The following is an 18,007-nucleotide window of genomic DNA, read 5'->3' on the forward strand; positions in this document are numbered from 1 at the left end:
CCAGCATGGCCATGTGTGCTGGAGCCCTTGAGAGCGTGTGCACTGCCTTGGCCCCACAAACACCCCATCAGAGTCCCCAGACCCCACAGAAGTACTGAGTTGTTTTGTATCAATCTGAGATTAATTTTGAATTGTAGCAGTTGAATGAGAAGTAGGGTACTTTGGGGACTCTCTCTGGCTTGGGGCTCTGACTATGCTTCTCCTGTCTGGAGCCACTGCCCCCAGCAGCCCACAGCCCTCAGGGTGAGTGACAGGTGCCCAGGCTGCAGCAGGACAGTTGTCACTTGTGTGTTCACAGAAGAACTGCCAGTCCGTGATCTGCACACCTGCATCCCCAGGCACCTGGAAAGCATAATTATGACCTAAAATTCAGTTCCTGTTTAAGACATAGATCACAGGAAAGACCTATGCTTTTGTGAGAGATGTAGGCTCCACTGCTTGGGAAATTTAGGGAAAGAGAGATCAGCTTTAAATATAAAAACCTTCTGCCAGGGAGATATAAAAGAGGCAAAAGAAATTCTTCGGAGTGATCTGAATTGTTACGCTCCTCCCTTGGTAAGCAATTCCCTGTGACAGGGAGCATGAGGACAAGTTTTGACGCCCAAACAAGGTCATTTTCCTCGGGTTTTGTTTTTTTGTTTGGGGGTTTTTGTCTTTAAAAAGGCATACCTTTTTTTAGCTCTCATCTTCAACTTAAAATTTTCAGTTTGGGAACACCTGGGTGGCTTAGTTGGCTGAGCGACCGACTCTTGGTTTTAGCTCAGGTCCTGATCTCAGGGTCGTGAGATCAAGCCCCCAAGTTGGCCTCTGTGTTTAACATGGAGTCTCCTTGGGACTCCCTCTCCCCCATCCGTCTCCCCTGCTCTCTCTCTCTCTCACTTTTTAAGAGCCATTATATTGCTGAATCATTGAAAATTTAGTCTTAGTAGTAGTATCACGTGTGCTGATTAACCTTCTAGGACTCCAGTCAACATGGCCGTGAACATAACTACAGACAGCTCTTGTCCCAGCTCTGATGGTTGCTCTTCCAGGCATTTTGTCGACTAGTGTTGGAGATGTTAGGAAACGCTGTCCAGTCCTGCACCAGGGATCCAAGAGCTCTGGTTGCCTGTCATATGCATGATCAGTTTGCTCGTTCACCTACTGGTGCGTGGGTTTGACCCTTACTCAGCTTGACTGAAGGGGGAGGGCAAAAACATTCCTAATTAATGTGATCTGTTTCCCTTTTCCAGCCATGCGATGATGGACCTACTGGTTGAGCTCTGCCTCCAGAACCACCTGAACCCGTCCCACCACGCCCTCGAGATCCGGTCTTCGGAAACCCAACAGCCTTTGAGTTTTAAGCCAAATACTTTAGTTGGGACCCTGAATGTGCACACTGTATTTCTCAAAGAGAAAGTTCCCGAAGAGAAGGTGAAGCCTGCCCCACCCAAGGCACCTGAGGTCAGTAGGAAGAGGGGGACCCTTTGTATCTGGGGGCATATGAGACACCTGTGGCCAAGGAGCTGAGAGGGGGGCTGGTGGAACCCCTCTTATCTGAGTAACATGTGCATACAGCTGTTAAAAATGTCTACTTCCCTGCTAGCCAAAATTAGACTCTAAACTGAGCTTCTTTCAGAAGATGGAAATTAGCCGACTTCAGTAATATTCATGGTTGTATCTTTGCTCCTTTGGATATTATGGAAGAGGAATCAGTCTAGAGCAGAGGTAGCCTTTGGAACCTTCTACACAGAAGGAGATGGTTTATCATTCTGAACTTTCCAAAGGGGTCACCCCTGGCTGCATGAGGCTATTAAGCAGGTACAGTGCAGCTAGTATGATTGAGAAACAGAGCCTTTAATTGTATCTAACATTAATTAATTCAACTTTAAATAATCACAGGTAACCAGCCACTACCTTGTTGAACTAGTTACAGCCATTCTCCTTCCATTCTGGAGGTCTTCCTGTCTGAGGAAGCCATGGGGAATGGGGAAGATCTGAACTTCTTCCTAGAGAGAGAAGTAACAGTAGTTGTCCCTTTTGAGAAACTGACATCGGAAATGTTTCCTCATTGCACTTGGAGCATGTCTTAGACACAGATGTAACTCAGGCTTTTGATTTTTTGATTAAAATGAACTCCAGCTCCTGACGGTGCTTTTTCGTAAGCCTTTGCTGTGATCTTCGAGCTCCAGTTAAAAGCTTTTAGATTCTTGGGGCACGTGGGTGTCTCAGTCATTAAGCATCTGCCATCAGCTCAGGTCGTGATCCCATCGTCCTGGGATCGAGCCCCGCATCAGGTTCCTTCCTTGGTGGGAAGCCTGCTTCTCCCTCTCCCACTCCCCCTGCTTGTGTTCCCTCTCTTGCTGTGTCTCTCTCTGTCAAATAAATAAATAAAATATTTTTTAAAAGATAAAATAAAAGCTTTTAGATTCTTGGGAATATTTACTAGATTTTTCTGCTTCTAAAAATGGCAGTTTGGCCAACAGTTCATCTTCTGTCAATTTTTACGTTTGGGGGCTTAATAAATTTTAACTGGTGGCATCTCTACTCTGGAAAGGGGTGTGGATCCACCTCAATCAGATTCTGTTCAGCCCACACTTGCTGTGGCCCCTCTCCGGCATTCTCAGACCATGCTGTGACAGTAAAGGCCAGGAAAATGGTGACTGCCTGAAACTTTGACATACTAATTTTTTTTTGATGGGCCAGTTTATCAGTAGACAGTTGGCATCTTATTTAGTCAAAGTGATTTTTTTTCTGATTATGGTGCCCATCATTATATGGATATTATATGCATATATTGTCTGTTATTTTCTTCTAGCTTAAATATATGTGTGTGTAATATACATATATATGTGTATATACAGACAAATAAACACTATATATATTTACATAGATATTAATATATTTTTGTGAGTCTTTTGGCTGCTTAACTAAAACTTTGATATCTTGGGTTTTTTAGGGTTTTTCTTTAGATTGAATCGTTCATTACACTTTGAAACTATCTTCCTTCACAAAATCTATGTGAGCACCTTGTGTTCTGTTTGGGATCCTGGAAAGGCGGCGTATGTGTTCAGTGATAAGCCCAGACCGCTCTCGATGTCCGTTCCCCTGTGTTTTTAGCTGTTAGCTCCTCGGTGAGAGATTCTGAGGAAACGTATTATGCCGGGTGTTTATCCTGAACTTTTCAGTATGACAGTTCCCCCACAACCCACTGAGTTTTGCACAAAGGGGCTCGGGCTGCACAAAACATTGCCGTGGTCATTTCGAGCCCACAAGCAGAGGGTGAGGCCATGTGGGGACACACATTTACAGCATTCTTTTGTCCGGGGTGTCCCTCCAGAAATCTGTGCGCTTGGTAGTGAATTACCTGCGAACCCAAAAGGCCGTTGTGCGTGTGAGCCCCGAAGTGCCGCTCCAGAACATTCTGCCCGTCATCTGTGCGAAATGTGAAGTCAGCCCAGAGCACGTGGTTCTCCTCAGGGACAACATTGCTGGGGAGGAGCTGGAACTTTCCAAGTCCCTCAACGAGCTGGGGATAAAGGAGCTCTACGCGTGGGACAACAAACGAGGTGAGGCCACCTTGCGTCTTTGATACCTGCCCTGTAAGAGCACAGGCAGGAAGCAGACATCACTGCCTGTGAGCGCTCCAGGTGCCCAGCAGAGACAGGTACCTGAATTTTCAGGCAACCCACGTGTTGTCCAAAGCACAGTTGAAGTGGGCAGAAAATAAATTTGGTTTGTCCCCACTCCCCTCAATTGTAATTATGCCTCTTCCTCCCCCCCACATCCTGACCATGTTCTGAGCATCACCCTGTCTCCTGTGAGCTCGGCGAGGTAAGTAAAGAAGCAGCCGTAGCACGTGAACCATCTTCTCTTGGATTTCTTATTCAGGTCACAATCTCAGGGCCCTGGGATTGAGTCCCGGGTCAGGCTCCCTGCTCAGCGGGGAGTCTGCTTGTCCTTCTGCTTCTCCCCCTGCTCATGCTCTCTCTTTCTCTCTCTCTCTCTATCTCTCTCTCAAATAAATAAATAAAATACTTATTTAAAAAACAAAACAACAAACACACACACACAAAACAGTGACAAAACACATTTAGCTCTTTTTCTAAAACTGGCTGAATTAAAGATCAGGAGATCAGTCCCTGAACACAGCTCAAGATGCTGTTTTGGGCTCCCTCACCACTGATGCCAGAGACTACTGACTTCTCGTGTGAACTTGGTACTTGACCCGAGGGCCCAGAGACACTGGGGCGAGTGGCCACTCGAGAGGCCAGGTGTTGGCACAGAGACTGGTGTGTGTGAGCAGAGAGATCCCTGATTGACCCAAAGGGCGGACTGTTTGGAAACAGCTGTCAGACCGAACTAAATAAATGAATGAGCAGGCAAAAAAATAAATGAATATTCCTTGACCTAAGCATTATTAAAGTGAACTTCATAAATGTGCCTTGTTTTCACGAGGCTCATTGATATCTGTGGTCTTTTATTTATTCCACAAATACAGAATAGGTTGGGTTGTTGAAATATATTCCATTTTTTCATGTTTTTCTATAGTTTGTTTCAAATTCTTCCAAGAAAATCTTTTATTACCAGTTGTTTAAGTTGTTAAGATTTTATTATCTGCAGAGAAAGAGAGGGTATGTGCGTGAGCAGGGGAAACCAGCAGAGGGAGAGGGAGAAGCAGGCTCCCCGCTGAGCATGTGATGTAGATCCTTAACCAGCTGAGCCATCCAGGAGCCCCACTTATTATCAATTTTGTTGCAAAAATCAATGATTGTCGTTGAGCCTCCTCGCCTTCCCCCAACCCTCTAGAGGTTCTGGACCCCCTGTCTCATTTCAAAAAAAAAAGTGCTCTGACAGTTGAGAGCAATGCATCTTGTGCCTTATGTGGCATCTTTTTAAAACTCAGACAAGTTTATTCCCAGCATCTGCGACACGGGCCTGGATATAGCTAGTATGTCTGCCTGGTTCTCTCAGCCCTCTATAAATGTGGTTTCTGTGCCTCTTTAGAAACACAGACTTCATTTAGCAAGAGGGAGGGAGGGAGGAAGGAAGGAAGGAGAAGAAAGAGGGAAGAAAGAGGAAGGAAGAAAAAAGAAAAGAAGGAAGGAAGGAAGGGGAAAAAAGAAAGGGGAAGTGAGGGAGGGAAAAACTATCCCACACAAGTCTGTGAAAGAAAAAAGCCTTACAAATAACTAACTGTCATTGGTCAATTCTCAGGTATATCTCGAAATATAGATGCGAAACCTGTTCCCTGGGAAAAGTCCTATAAAATCTGCTGCCCCAAGCAGCGTGATCCCAGGAAGCTCGCGGTGGTCCAGAGCACAGAGCGGAGGTGTTCAGGGAGGGGACCTCTGTCAGGCTGGGGCTCCGTCTTTCCACCCCACACAGGGAAGGACACACAGGTGCAGCCAGCCTGGCTATCAGATTTGGAAGCACCTGAGCCCTGAGTGCCTGTCACTGCCTTGGGTGCCCTCTGAGGACCCCAGTACCCTCCCCGGAAAAGAAAGGCACAACAGCCAGCATGGTAGGTGACCGGCTCCTCCAGCCCAGTGGCCAGCAGCCCTTTCCTCTGGACTGAACTGGTCCACATGCCACGCCGGCCATGAAGCCTTTGATTCTCATCACTCCAAATGCCTTTTTCCCTAATGGCAGTCAAGTATTTGAGAAGAAAGAAGAACATTCTGGAAGATGCCTATAGGAAGCCCTGTCCTTGTGGCCCCTATTGGATTATAGCCCCTCTGCAGCCAGCAGCTGCTCCAAGGGACAATGGCCATGGCCAGGGAAGATGTGTCACCAAGCAGGGTCCTGCCTCCTCCGGAAGTCCTGGTGGTGGCAGCTTGGAAGAGCAGAAGGCTTTGCTGCCACCTGCTTCCACAGGAATGCTTAGCAGCCTGGCATATGCAGGCTCCAGGGAGATCCAGGGCCCTTGGCCTCTCCTGCGGGGGCCCAGACAACCCTCTTGCGAGGCTCACTGAGGGACCACAGCTGTGGTCACGTGCTGCTGCCCTCAGAAGCTTGCGCTCACTCTCTCATTGCCTGCTTCTTCCAGTTCTTCTGACCAAAACTCAGTCGGAGCCCTCCTTGAGTTGTCAAGGTACAGTGAGCCCATTCCGGCCCGCCTGGGCTTTGCATGGCTCTGGGCTAGGATGATGCATGGAAGTGACGCTCGCGTGCAGGGTCTGAAGGAGTGCACTGTGCCATGCAACCCTCCTAGGGGCCTCTTGTCAGCTGACATGAGGCTTTGGTTTGTTTTTTTGACTCCTGATTGCCTGAGAGAATGTCCCTCGTGTGAGAATTTGCGGTGTAGATGATGGCGGCTGGGGTAGAAAATGGGTCCCTTTGGAATACGGAATTTTAGGGTGCAGTGGAGGTGGCACATACCCCAGACACACAGTTTTCCCTTCTACCTGCGTTCACCTGTGCTCACCTGTCCTTGGCATCCATTCTGTCTGCTGCAGACTTTGGGGCAGTCTAGACTGTGAAATGCAGTCTTTTCAGCCATAGACAAGTATATGTATGGTCAGCCCAGCTTTTGCATTTACTCTGACACTTACTTATCATACACTTAACAGGCAAACACAAATATACACACATTTACATATACACGCACACATGTGCATAGATATATATAGTCATACATATTATATAGTGGGATTCCTCTGACCTTCTTGGACTGCACGTGTACACACACACACTGTCTCCAGAAAGTTCATTAAAATCAGTATTTTTCTCTTACATAAAAGAGATGAACGGCACAAAAGTGGGCATTGGTCTGCAACCACAGTCCGCGCGTTTAGCGTCTGACCATAGCTCCTGTCTGTTATGGACCTCATCGCACCGTCTAGATGAATGTTGCAAACAGAAGGATTCCCTTTTAAGAAGCACCATGAGTGGTAGTTGTTTTGAGCAGGGAAGTCATGTACGTGAAGCCTTCTTCGGTATGGACTGGTTTGACTTGGGGCCGTGGGCAGACAGCAGCAGAAACTGCCAGTCAAGACACCTGTGGCCCGCGGCCCATATTGGGGACCGGAACTTGGAGGTTTCCCTGTGTGAAGGATGCCCATGCCGGCCTGGGTCTCCTCTGGCCTTGACTTGCTTGTGAGCGTGCTCTGGCCTCTCAACGGCTCTGACCTTCCATTTTCTCCTCTGCGTAGGTGAGGGGTTTGGACTGGCTGGAATTCAGCCTCCCCCTTCACTGTTCAGTCTCGCCTCCCCCTGCACTGTTCAGTTCATCCTTATTGTTCTCCAGATCATGTCCACACTTTAAGAGTAGGTCCCTTTTAGAGGAGGAGCATGTCGTTCCCTGCACTTTGGTTGCTATTTAACTTCTAGCACATGGGAGTAAACAGAAGGAAATAGTAGTTGTGCTCAGATTGTGTGTCTGGAGGCCTAGGTTCCAGCCTGGCTGTGTATCCGTGAAGAGTTACCAGCCTGACGTGTGGCCTGCACCTGCCGCCCCTTTGTCTGATGGAAACACCAGGGACCATCAAATGCTCTTGCTCTACCCGCACACCAGCCCTTCTGCGTGTCTGAGGGGTCCCGGAGGCCTCACAGAAGGCCCCTGTCAGTATACAACCTCCAGTCCCTCGCCCCTGCCCCTCAGACCATTTGCCTCTGGCCCCTGCTTCCTCCAGAGAGAAACACCTGCAGCCACATGAGAGAACACCTGTCGGGCCACCACAGGGAGGATCCGGCACCAGGGCTGTCCCCGAGCGCCCAGTCCCGTGGGCTAGTGACCAGCCTCTGTCCCTGTTTAGGGAGAGAAGAAGAGAGGTTCAGTTCTGTGACAGTTTTCTGATTAGTCCATCGTTTCTGTGGTCAGTGTCATTGCCTAAGTGCCAATAACACGTCTCCCTCTCATTCACCCACTGGGTGCTATGATGTTACATGTTTTACCATATCCGTGCCACCTGTCACTCAATTCTAGAAACAGGATCAGCTATGAATACATATATTAGCACTTTCTGTTGTTTCCCTACACATAGTTTGACTCTGTGGCATAGTTTCTATTACTTTTCACAGTTCTGTGCCTCGTGTGGAGGGTTTCAGTAGGATCAGCTGTGAGATCTGTGTGCCTACGTGGATGTGTGTGCACACTGCCTCATGATTGGAGCTGCCCCGCTCACTGGTTTGGATGCTGTGTGGTGTGGAAGGCCCCAGTGGCCCAGGTGGGTCCGCCTGCACATAACCAAGAGCCTTGGCTGTCTAAGATCTGATCCTTTGCCACTCACACAGTGATTTAAGGAATAGAGGTGTTTGGGTTTTACTGTGTTGGGTGTTCATGCATTTGTTACTAACATACTGACTTCCGTGTGTGTTCTCTAACTGAAGTATGAAATTCTAGGCCGGCAGATAAGGAAGTTACCTGACATGTATGCCTTGTTTGGGTTGCTGTTTGGACATCAGACGTGTACAATCCCAGTCCAGACTTCTCCACCTGTGCATTGACAAGTTGACTCTCTAGTGGTTGGCAGTGGACTGGGGAAATTCATTTTTTTATCCCTTAGGAACACCCAAATGTTTCCCCTCTTGCCATCTCTGTGTGCCTTGGAAGAGAAGCACTGGATGAGTTCATGACAAAGGCCTGGAGTGGACTTTGGAGTGTCAGCAAGCCAGTGAATTATGGCAACCAGAGATGGCGGGGCACCCCGGGTCCCAGGCTAGTTACCCCCTGGCACAGGAGGAAACAGGCTTAGAGTGGCAAAGCAGTCTGCACAAGTCAGGCCCATAACCTCTGCTCTGCCAGTTCTCTAGGGAGCCCGTGGGCTGGGTTCACACGCAGGGTGGTGTTGGCGGTGGGGACACTGGTGAACGCAGGGCGCTGGGTCCCCCTCAGAGTCAGAGATCTGGAGTGGGCCCAGGTTCTCAGTGATACAGATGTGGCAGGCCCCTCTGCACCCCCGGCGATGTTGTCAACTGCCTGACGAATTTGGGCTTCAGTGTCCCCATCCAGAATACGACAGGGCCCATTCCAGCTCTAAACTTCTGATAAGGAAAAGAGAGAAGAGAAGACTTGGAGCTCAAGAATAACAAAACAACAGAAGTAAGAAAAACAGGCCCTAGAGAATGTGATCAAGAAGGACAACATTCTGGTTGAGGTCGAAGAATGCAAATCTAGAAGCGTGAATCCTGGATTCCTGGGATTCTTGGGATTATTTTGACACCACCTGGGTTAACCACTGCTGCCGTTCCATAGTCTGGACATGAGTGGGGCTCTTCAACAGAAAGCTGCTGATTTATTTTAGTTAGTGTTTTCACCTCAGATTCACAATTCTTTTTTTTTTTTTTCTCTTAAGGTGTGTGTGTGTGTGTGTATGTATATATATATATACATATATAATAATATATATAATATATATATATTATATATATAATATATATATAATATATATATAATATATATATATTATATATATATTATATATATAATAATATATATATTATATATATATTATTATATATTTTATATATAAAATATATATATATATATATTTTATTTCTTTTCAGCGTAACAGTATTCATTGTTTTTGCACCACACCCAGTGCTCCATGCAATCCGTGCCCTCCATAATACCCACCACCTGGCTCCCCCAACCTCCCACCCCCCCGCCCCTTCAAAACCCTCAGATTGTTTTTCAGAGTCCATAGTCTCTCATGGTTCACCTTCCCTTCCAATTTCCCTCAACTCCCTTCTCCTCTCCATCTCCCCTTGTCCTCCATGCTATTGGTTTTGCTCCACAAATAAGTGAAACCATATGATAATTGACTCTCTCTGCTTGACTTTTTTCACTCAGCATAATCTCTTCCAGTCCCGTCTGTGTTGCTACAAAAGTTGGGTATTCATCCTTTCTGATGGAGGCATAATACTCTATAGTGTATATGGACCACATCTTCCTTATCCATTCATCTGCTGAAGGGCACCTTGGTTCTTTCCACAGTTTGGCGACCGTGGCCATTGCTGCTATAAACATTGGGGTACAGATGGCCCTTCTTTTCACGACATCTGTATCTTTGGGGTAAATACCCAGTAGTGCAATTGCAGGGTCATAGGGAAGCTCTATTTTTAATTTCTTGAGGAATCTCCACACTATTTTCCAAAGTGGCTGCACCAACTTGCATTCCCACCAACAGTGTAAGAGGGCACCCCTTTCTCCACATCCCCTCCAACACATGTAGCTTCCTGTCTTGCTAATGTTGGCCATTCTAACTGGTGTAAGGTGGTATCTCAGTGTGGTTTTAATTTGAATCTCCCTGACGGCTAGTGATGATGAACATTTTTTCATGTGTCTGATAGCCATTTGTATCAGACTCACAATTCTTAAAGCAGGTGTTTTACACAGACCTTCTGGTCCTTGGGGCTGTGCTGTCGGCCTGAGAATCACAAGTCTCATGTGGCTCGTGGGCACCTGGAGTGTGGCTGGTCCAAACCCAGTTGTGCCGTGTGACCTACACACTACCATTTCGAAGACTCCATACCAAAATAAATTTAAAACATCTCATTCATCATTTTTCTATGGATTGTGTGATGAAATGATAATGTTTTGGTTATGTTGGATTACACAGAATACATCACTAAAATTGCACCTGCTGGAGAATGTACAATTCCACATGTGGTTCATTTTATTTTTTCTACCAGACGGTCCTACCCTAGAACTTTTTGATTTCTTGCGTTTTTTTCATTCACATTCAGGGTTCAATCCCACCCCAAGAAAAACGCCACCCAACTCACTGAAGGTTGTAAGAACCTTCAGCGAGTTCCCAGAGGGGACTGGAGGCTTTGAGGTGGCTCGGAATGCTTTGACAAACATGGTTGCCGTTTTACTGTCTTGGAAAATTTGCAAGTTTAATAGTGGAGGGTTCGTTTGTTGAGATTCTGTTTAATCTCGTTTCATGCGCCAATAATAACAGTCTTTTTTTCTTTTTTCTTCTCCCCCAGAAACTTTTAGAAAATCCTCGCTTGGCCATGATGAGACAGATAAAGAGAAGAAAAAAATTCTGGGATTTTTCAAGGTTAATAAAAGAAGCAGTAGTAAGGTAATGGACTGTAATACACGTAGGATTCTGCGTTTCGGAAAAATAGTTGCTTGGGATGTCTGTATTCACCCTATCTTGCTTGGAATCTTTCTAAATACTGTTAGAACTGTTCACTTCTCTGGGTGAGAGGGAGCTTATCCACAGGCACTGAAGCGGCTGACCTGTTTCCCCCCTTGATTCCTAAAGCCGGGGGCTGGGGGTCAGTGCTGTTCTGGCCTGTACGGTACGAAGCTCTGAGCGCCGCTGGGCCGGCGCATGCGCAGTGTCCCGTGTAACGCTGTGGCTCGCTTCCTGCACATGCGTGGTGCCAGATGTGAAGCTGCAGCTTCCCGGCAGCTCAAGTGTGAAACTGGGGCTCAGTGGCCAGCGCATGCGCAGTACCTGGTGTGAAGCTGCGGCTCAGGAGACACCCTGTGGACTGATGAATGAGCGAGTGAGCGCGAGCTGCTGCTATGTTGATTAAAAAGAAAGTAAGAAAGAAAGAAAACAGTTCATATGCCTACAAATGAAATACCTTTAGAACCTGTTTAACCTGCAGGGCCTCTCAGCGCTGCCCTGGGGCCTCTTCGTGGAGAAGGGCATCCATCGTTGAACCGTCCTTTGCTGGTAAATTTCTGGTGGCCTTTGGCCTTCCAGGATGGTTTGGAATATGTTGCGTGATAAGTTAGTTTTATTGCTCCTGTTGGTTTCATGCAGTAAATTGTAAAATCGTACTTTGGATGCCGTGTTGTAGAGCGGGGTCACGGTGCAGAGACCGAGACTGGAGATTTTTGCAGTCAGCTGCTGAAATCCCCAAAACTGTAAATGCCTTCTCACAAGCAAGAGAAGAGGCTGCTCCTTGCCCCTATTGTATCTGTCTAAAGAGTGTATTTTGCAAGTATCTGGTAGTTTCTCCTTACTAATGAGTGGGACTAAAAAAGACGAAACCGGTCCAGCAGATGCTAGGCTCTGATACCGGCAGCTCGGTTTGGAAGCGTCCACCTGGGTACAGGTGAAAGCCGGGTGGGAGGGCAGCCTGGCGCTGGCTGAGAGGCCCCCTGCTTGTGCCCCAGGCTGCGCATCTCCTTGCCCCACCTCCCCGAGGCTGAGGGGTGGGAGGGTTCACACCCCTCTGCTAATAGGAGCAGTGAATGCAAAGAAACACTGTGCTCAGGGTCCGGGCTGAGGTCCGGATGAGTCAGACAGCAACACTGGTCCTCCCACCCAAAGCCAGCGCCCTAGGGGTGAAAGCCAAGGTCCCCGTGTGGCTCAGGAGCTTGAACTACCCCTTGATAGTTCCCCACACACAGTGCCACAGTGCGGCTCATTTTCTCTTAGCCTGTCCTGAACTTTTGATGTTGGTTTGTAAATCTCTTTTTTGTTGTTACGGGTTATTATGTTTCTACATGTCCTTTGAAAATCTGTGCTCAGCATGTTTCTCTCTGGATCCTTTGCACTTTCCTTCTCCTCATCTTGCATTCCCTCCCAGCTCCTCTCCCCCCACTTCCTTTCCTCTTTCTTCCTGTTCCTGTCCCCTTTTTCCCCACCCTTGCTTCCCTGTCCCTTATCCCTGGTGAGGTTTACTTTGAAATTACAGATTCAGACTTTTCCATCTGAATTTCCCTTTATTCTATCAATGTTGGTTCCTGGAATTCGGGAGGCTGAGTTTGCCAGGAATACTTCCCCACTGTCCTCCTTCATCCTGATGACGCCAGTTCACAGTAAAACCTACCATTTCCTCGTACTGAGATCTCAAGAGTCCTCTTGTGTCTTCCTCTTTTTGAGAGCTTAAACTGCAGGAAAGCCAGAAAAAAAAAAAAAAAGAGAGAAATGCTTTTGTTTTAAGCAAAATAAGAATGCCTAAGGTGTGGGAGATAAGAGACAGTCCAGCTTCTGAGGGTTTGTCAGGGGACACTGCCCAGGAGGACCCTGAGACAATGCCACAAGTGCAGGGACTCCTGTCTTGCTATCTTGGCTCCCACTCGGCAGGCCGGGATTATTTTTCCTTTCTAATATGCCTCCTCTCTTCCTTTCTTACTTTGTGTTGCTCTAAAACTCTCTTACGCAGTTGTATCCTTGCTGGATTATTTGTTGTTTGGGGCATCAACTTCTTCCTTGTTTTTCTTTTCTTCATGGTTTGAGATGCGCTAAATGCAACTTCATTTAATCTAGAAGCCTGGTGAGAGACATACTACTCACCGCATTTCACGGGTGCAGGAAAGAAGGCTGCGTACCTCTGAGCTGACCCTCGGTCCGGTGACTGAGTCCCAACCAGCCTATCTTTCTAGAGCTCTGGCTTTCCTCACTCGTTCACACGGTACATGTTTGAAAGGTCCGGAATTCCACTCTTTTGCCCTAACACTAAGAGGGTTTGGAGGTAATCATTATTTACATGTTTTCTAAAATCTTATGATGCCAAATAGTCCACAAGTGTCTCAAGAGGACAGAACACTAAGGATGGAGAATTATCAAGGCAATTAAAACTAAGGAGGTCTTTACAATATCTTCTTAAAACAAAAAAAAAAAAGTGTGTGTGTGTGTGCGCATGTGTGTAAAATCTCAACAAAGGATATATTTGAGGGATATCATTTTGGCTGAAGTAGATGGGGGCCCATATCTTTGTGTTTTAAAAGTTCACTATTTTATTATTTTCAGAATGTGATAATTTTGTACAATTTTGACTTATTTATTCCCCAACCCAGAGGTTCTGAAATAGTACCTAAGAATCACTCTAAGACCCAGCCTAACAATGGGTCTAGCATTCTGGGGTCAAATGCTATAGCTGGTGGCTGGCACGCTGTCACACAAAATGTCCTCTTGAAGAATCAAGCGATATGTCATTGTCATTGTTGTTTTTCTTTTATGGGCAGATAGGGGGACATTTGGTGAATCATTTCTATATATATAATTATTTGGTGAATTATTTCTGTATAAACAGTGCAGTGGTAAACTGAATTTAAAGCTCAAAAATCCCTCCCCAACTAGTTAATTCATTGGTTTTGTGAGCAAATCCCATCAGTTCACACTCATGAAACTACTGTTTTCATATTACATATTTTCTAAGCTAAATGTATGCTCTTGGGAAGAAGCAAAAGCAGCACCCCTCCCTTGAGTCGTGAATTTCAAAACTGGTTTTGGGATCAGTGAGTACTTTGGTTCTGGGCTTTGGGATTTCTGTGCTGAGGGTCTTGGCCATGGATTACAAACCACTCAGGTCAGAGCCTGCTGCCTTGAAGACCACACTGGTTTTGTGCTGTCACAGTCGCCAAGGATGACTTTTTTGCCTGGGCATACACTGACCTGGAGATGACGTGCTGCGTGTCTGTGTTCCAGGCCGAGCAGATCGGGCGGTCCGGGGTGGACAGTGATGAGGACACCTCACAGTCTGCTTTGGGAAGGGGCTCAAATGTGAGTACTAAACTAAACCCGAAGGTGCTTCTTGCCAACGGGTGGGCTTCTCACTGCTTCACAGGACTTTCTGGAACATGGGACTGTAGATTAGTTAAGTTGTTTGGGTTTTGTACGTTCAGTCCAGAGGCACGACGTTGTGTATGGCTTCGCGTTTACCTGCCCATGCTACATTTGGAAGCTGTGTGGTGTTTTAGTTCCTAGTTCTCTGTACTGTAAACATGATCAGGAGGATCCTTGGTTAGATTAACTGAGTTTATGCCCTCTGAAATTTCTTCCATACGTTCAGGAGCAGCTGATGGGTTTGGGACCACATGGCCCTCTTTCCTATCCTAAAATCTACCAGTTTCTAAACTCTGCAACTCCACTTCAAAATGATTTTTTTTTTTTTTTTTTTTTTTTTTTTTTTTTGGATAGAGAGAGTGGTTCTGTGAGCAGCAGGGAAGGGGTGGAGGGAGAGGAAGAGAGATTTTTAGCAGGCTCCATATCCAGTGCAGTCCCCAGCATGGGACTTGATCTCACGACCCTGAGATCATGACCTGAGCCAAAATCAAGAGGCAGATGCTTGACTGACTGAGCCACCCAGGCGCCCCTTGAGTTGTATAATCTTAAGGAAGTCTTCACCTGCCATGACCACATCAGCAATGACATTTGCTTTGCTATAAAACAGATTTAAACAACTGAGAACAGTTAGAAATGTCCATTGATGAGTCAATCTGCAATTGTAGTCTCGATTTTGGCCACAACCTATTGGAAAATGTCTTCTAATGTTCCATGTACTCTATAAGCTACATTTGTGTTTGAGTGGGAATTTATTTAACTACATTAGAGGGCTTGGCTACTCACACCTATTTGCTTATTTCAGCGCACTAGGTATTATAACTTTTCCAACAGCAAAGAATGACAGCATAAATTTTGTGGTGGGCATTACTTATTTGTGTGATTCTTTTCTCTCAGTGCAACACAGGGAAATACATTCATGACATAGATAAATAGGTAGAGCTCAGATAAAAACCTCATAGGAAATATCCAAAGCATTTTTAAGGAAAATTATAAAATACCACAAAGACACACAAAAGTAGAGTTGTACACATGGAAAACATGCCACATTCTTAGCTGTGAAGATTCAACATTATTATGTTGATTGGGTTTTGTTGTAGAGCTTAAAAAAAAAAAAAAAAGAGTTATAAGGTTTAGTTGGAAAAATAAGCAACTAATAACTAGCTAGGAAAACTCTGAAAGACCAGGGTGATGGATAAGCCTGGGTAGTTTTAAAATAGCTTCTAATGCCTCTGTAATTCAGACTGTGTTATACTGACCACAAAGAAGTCAGTGAAACCCAATAGAAACTCCAGAGCCAACTGAAGACAGAAATTGAATACTATATAGGCAACATGTCAAATCGGTGGGGAGAAATAAACTTATTTATACAGAGATTTGAGATCATTGAGGAGCCCAAAGAGAAGAATAAAATCATATACATTTTCACTGTAAATACTAAAATAAAAAGCAAACAGAAAGGTAGATGTAAAAATTGAAACCATGTACGTACTAGCAGAAAAATTGAGAGGAGGGAACACTTTCCAAAAATGCTGGTTAACTTGAGGAGAACATAGACAGCAACCTCTTCGACCTCAGCTGCAGCAACATCTTTCTAGAAACATCGCCAAAGGCAAGGGAAGCAAGAGCAAAAATGAACTATTGACAGTTCATCGAGATCAAAACTTTTGCACAGCAAAGGAAACAGTCAACAAAACCAAAAGACAACTGTCAGAATGGGAGAAGATACTCACAAGACATATCAGAAAAAGGGCTGGTATCCAAAATCTATAAAGAACTTTTCAAAGCCAACACCCAAAGAATAAGGAATCCAATCAAGAAATGGGCAGAGGACATGAACAGACATTTCCGCAAAGAAGACATCCAGATGGCCAACAGACACATGAAAAAGTGCTCCATATCACTCGGCATCAGGGAAATACAAATCAAAACCACAGTGACATACCACCTCACACCAGTCAGAATGGCTAAAATCAACAAGTCAGGAAATAATAAATGCTGGCGAGGATGCGGAGAAAGGGGAACCCTCCTACACTGTTGGTAGGAATGCAAGCTGGTGCAGCCACTCTGGAACCAAACAGCATGGGGGGTCCTCAAAACGTTGAAAATAGAACCACCCTGTGACCAGCAATCATACTACTGGGTATTTACCCTAAAGATATAAATGCGACCCGAAGGGGCACGTGCACCCAAAAGTTTATAGCAGCAATGCCCAAAATAGCCAAACTATGGAAAGAACCTAGATGTCCATCAAAAGATGAATGAATAAAGAAGATGTGGGGTATATATAGACAATGGAATACTACGCAGCCATCAAGAGAAATGAAATCTCGCCATTTGCAATGACGTGGATGGAACTAGAGGGTAATATGCTTAGTGAAATAAGTCAATCAGAGAAAGACAACTATCATCTGATCTCCCTGATATAAGGAGTTTGAGAGGCAGAGTGGGGAGTTTGCAGGGGTAGGGAAGGAAAAAATGAAACAAGATGGGATCAGGAGGGAGACAAACCATAAGAGAATATGCCTGACGATTCACAGACCTGTACCCCTGACAGGGGACAAAAAATATATGTTAGTAAAAATAATTAATAAAAAATGCTGGTTACTTTAACATCAAGGGAAAAAATTTTGAGTCAAAAACAAGAGAAGGAAGAGAGAATATTATCAGCAAAGTAAAAATCTAAATGACAAATGTTGGGGAGTGGGGATTGGAATTAGAAAAATAATGACAGCCTTCTGTACAGGAGATCACAGGGTGTTTGTCTTTCTCCATCTGACTTACCTCACTTAGGGTGATTCCCTCTAGCTCCGTCTGTGGATGGCACATCATTGCAAATGGCAAGAATTTCATTCTTTTTGATGGCTGAGTAATATTCCATTGTGTATATGTCGCACATCTTTTCTGTCTATTCTGTTCTATGTGGAATCTAAAAAAACAAACAAAAGACAAACATAGGGGCACCTGGGTGGCTCAGTGGGTTAAGCCTCTGCCTTTAGCTAAGGTCATGATCCCAGGGTCATGGGAGCAAGCCCCACAGCGGTGGGGTCTCTGCTCAGCAGAGAACCTTCTTCCCCTCCTCTCTCTGCCTGCCTCTCTGCCTACTTATACGCTCTCTCTGTCAAATAAATAAATAAAATCTTAAAAAAAAAAAAGGCAAAGAGAAACAGACTCAAATATAGTGAGCAAACTGGTGGTTGTTGGAAGGGGGGGCGAGGGGGTGGGCAAAGGAGAGGAAGGGAAATTAAGATGCACAAGCTTCCAGTCACAGCGTGGGGACGCGCAACATGGGGAGCGCAGTCGATGATATTGTAACACCATTGTGTAATGTGACGTCACACCTGTCATGGTGAGCACTGAATAATGTACAAACTTGTCACTTCACTGGGATGTATGCCTGACACTAATACAGCACTGTGTCTACTCTACTTCAATTTAAAACAAGAAAAGTGGGGACACCTGGGTGGCTCAGTCGGTTAGGGCCCATCTTTGGCTCAGGTCATGATCCCAGAGTCCCAGGATGGAGCCCCACATCTGACTCCCTACTT

At 45.7% G+C, this 18,007-nt stretch overlaps 1 protein-coding gene across 5 annotated transcripts in view; it reads left to right on the forward strand.

The window, feature by feature from the left end:
- The window catches only part of COBL (cordon-bleu WH2 repeat protein), a 261,854-nt gene that overhangs the window by 109,082 nt on the left and 134,765 nt on the right, over positions 1-18,007 (forward strand). For 3 of the 5 annotated variants that reach the window (XM_059170611.1, XM_059170614.1, XM_059170612.1), the window contains exons 3-6: positions 1,233-1,443; positions 3,320-3,548; positions 10,915-11,012; positions 14,325-14,399. In XM_059170611.1, coding sequence (XP_059026594.1) covers positions 1,233-1,443; positions 3,320-3,548; positions 10,915-11,012; positions 14,325-14,399 — 613 coding nt within the window. The remainder of the gene's footprint in view (positions 1-1,232; positions 1,444-3,319; positions 3,549-10,914; positions 11,013-14,324; positions 14,400-18,007) is intronic. The other 2 variants (XM_059170613.1, XM_059170615.1) reach the window with 1 other exon arrangement.

Source organism: Mustela lutreola, chromosome 4 (genome assembly GCF_030435805.1).
Source record: "Mustela lutreola isolate mMusLut2 chromosome 4, mMusLut2.pri, whole genome shotgun sequence".
Lineage (NCBI taxonomy): Eukaryota > Metazoa > Chordata > Mammalia > Carnivora > Mustelidae > Mustela > Mustela lutreola.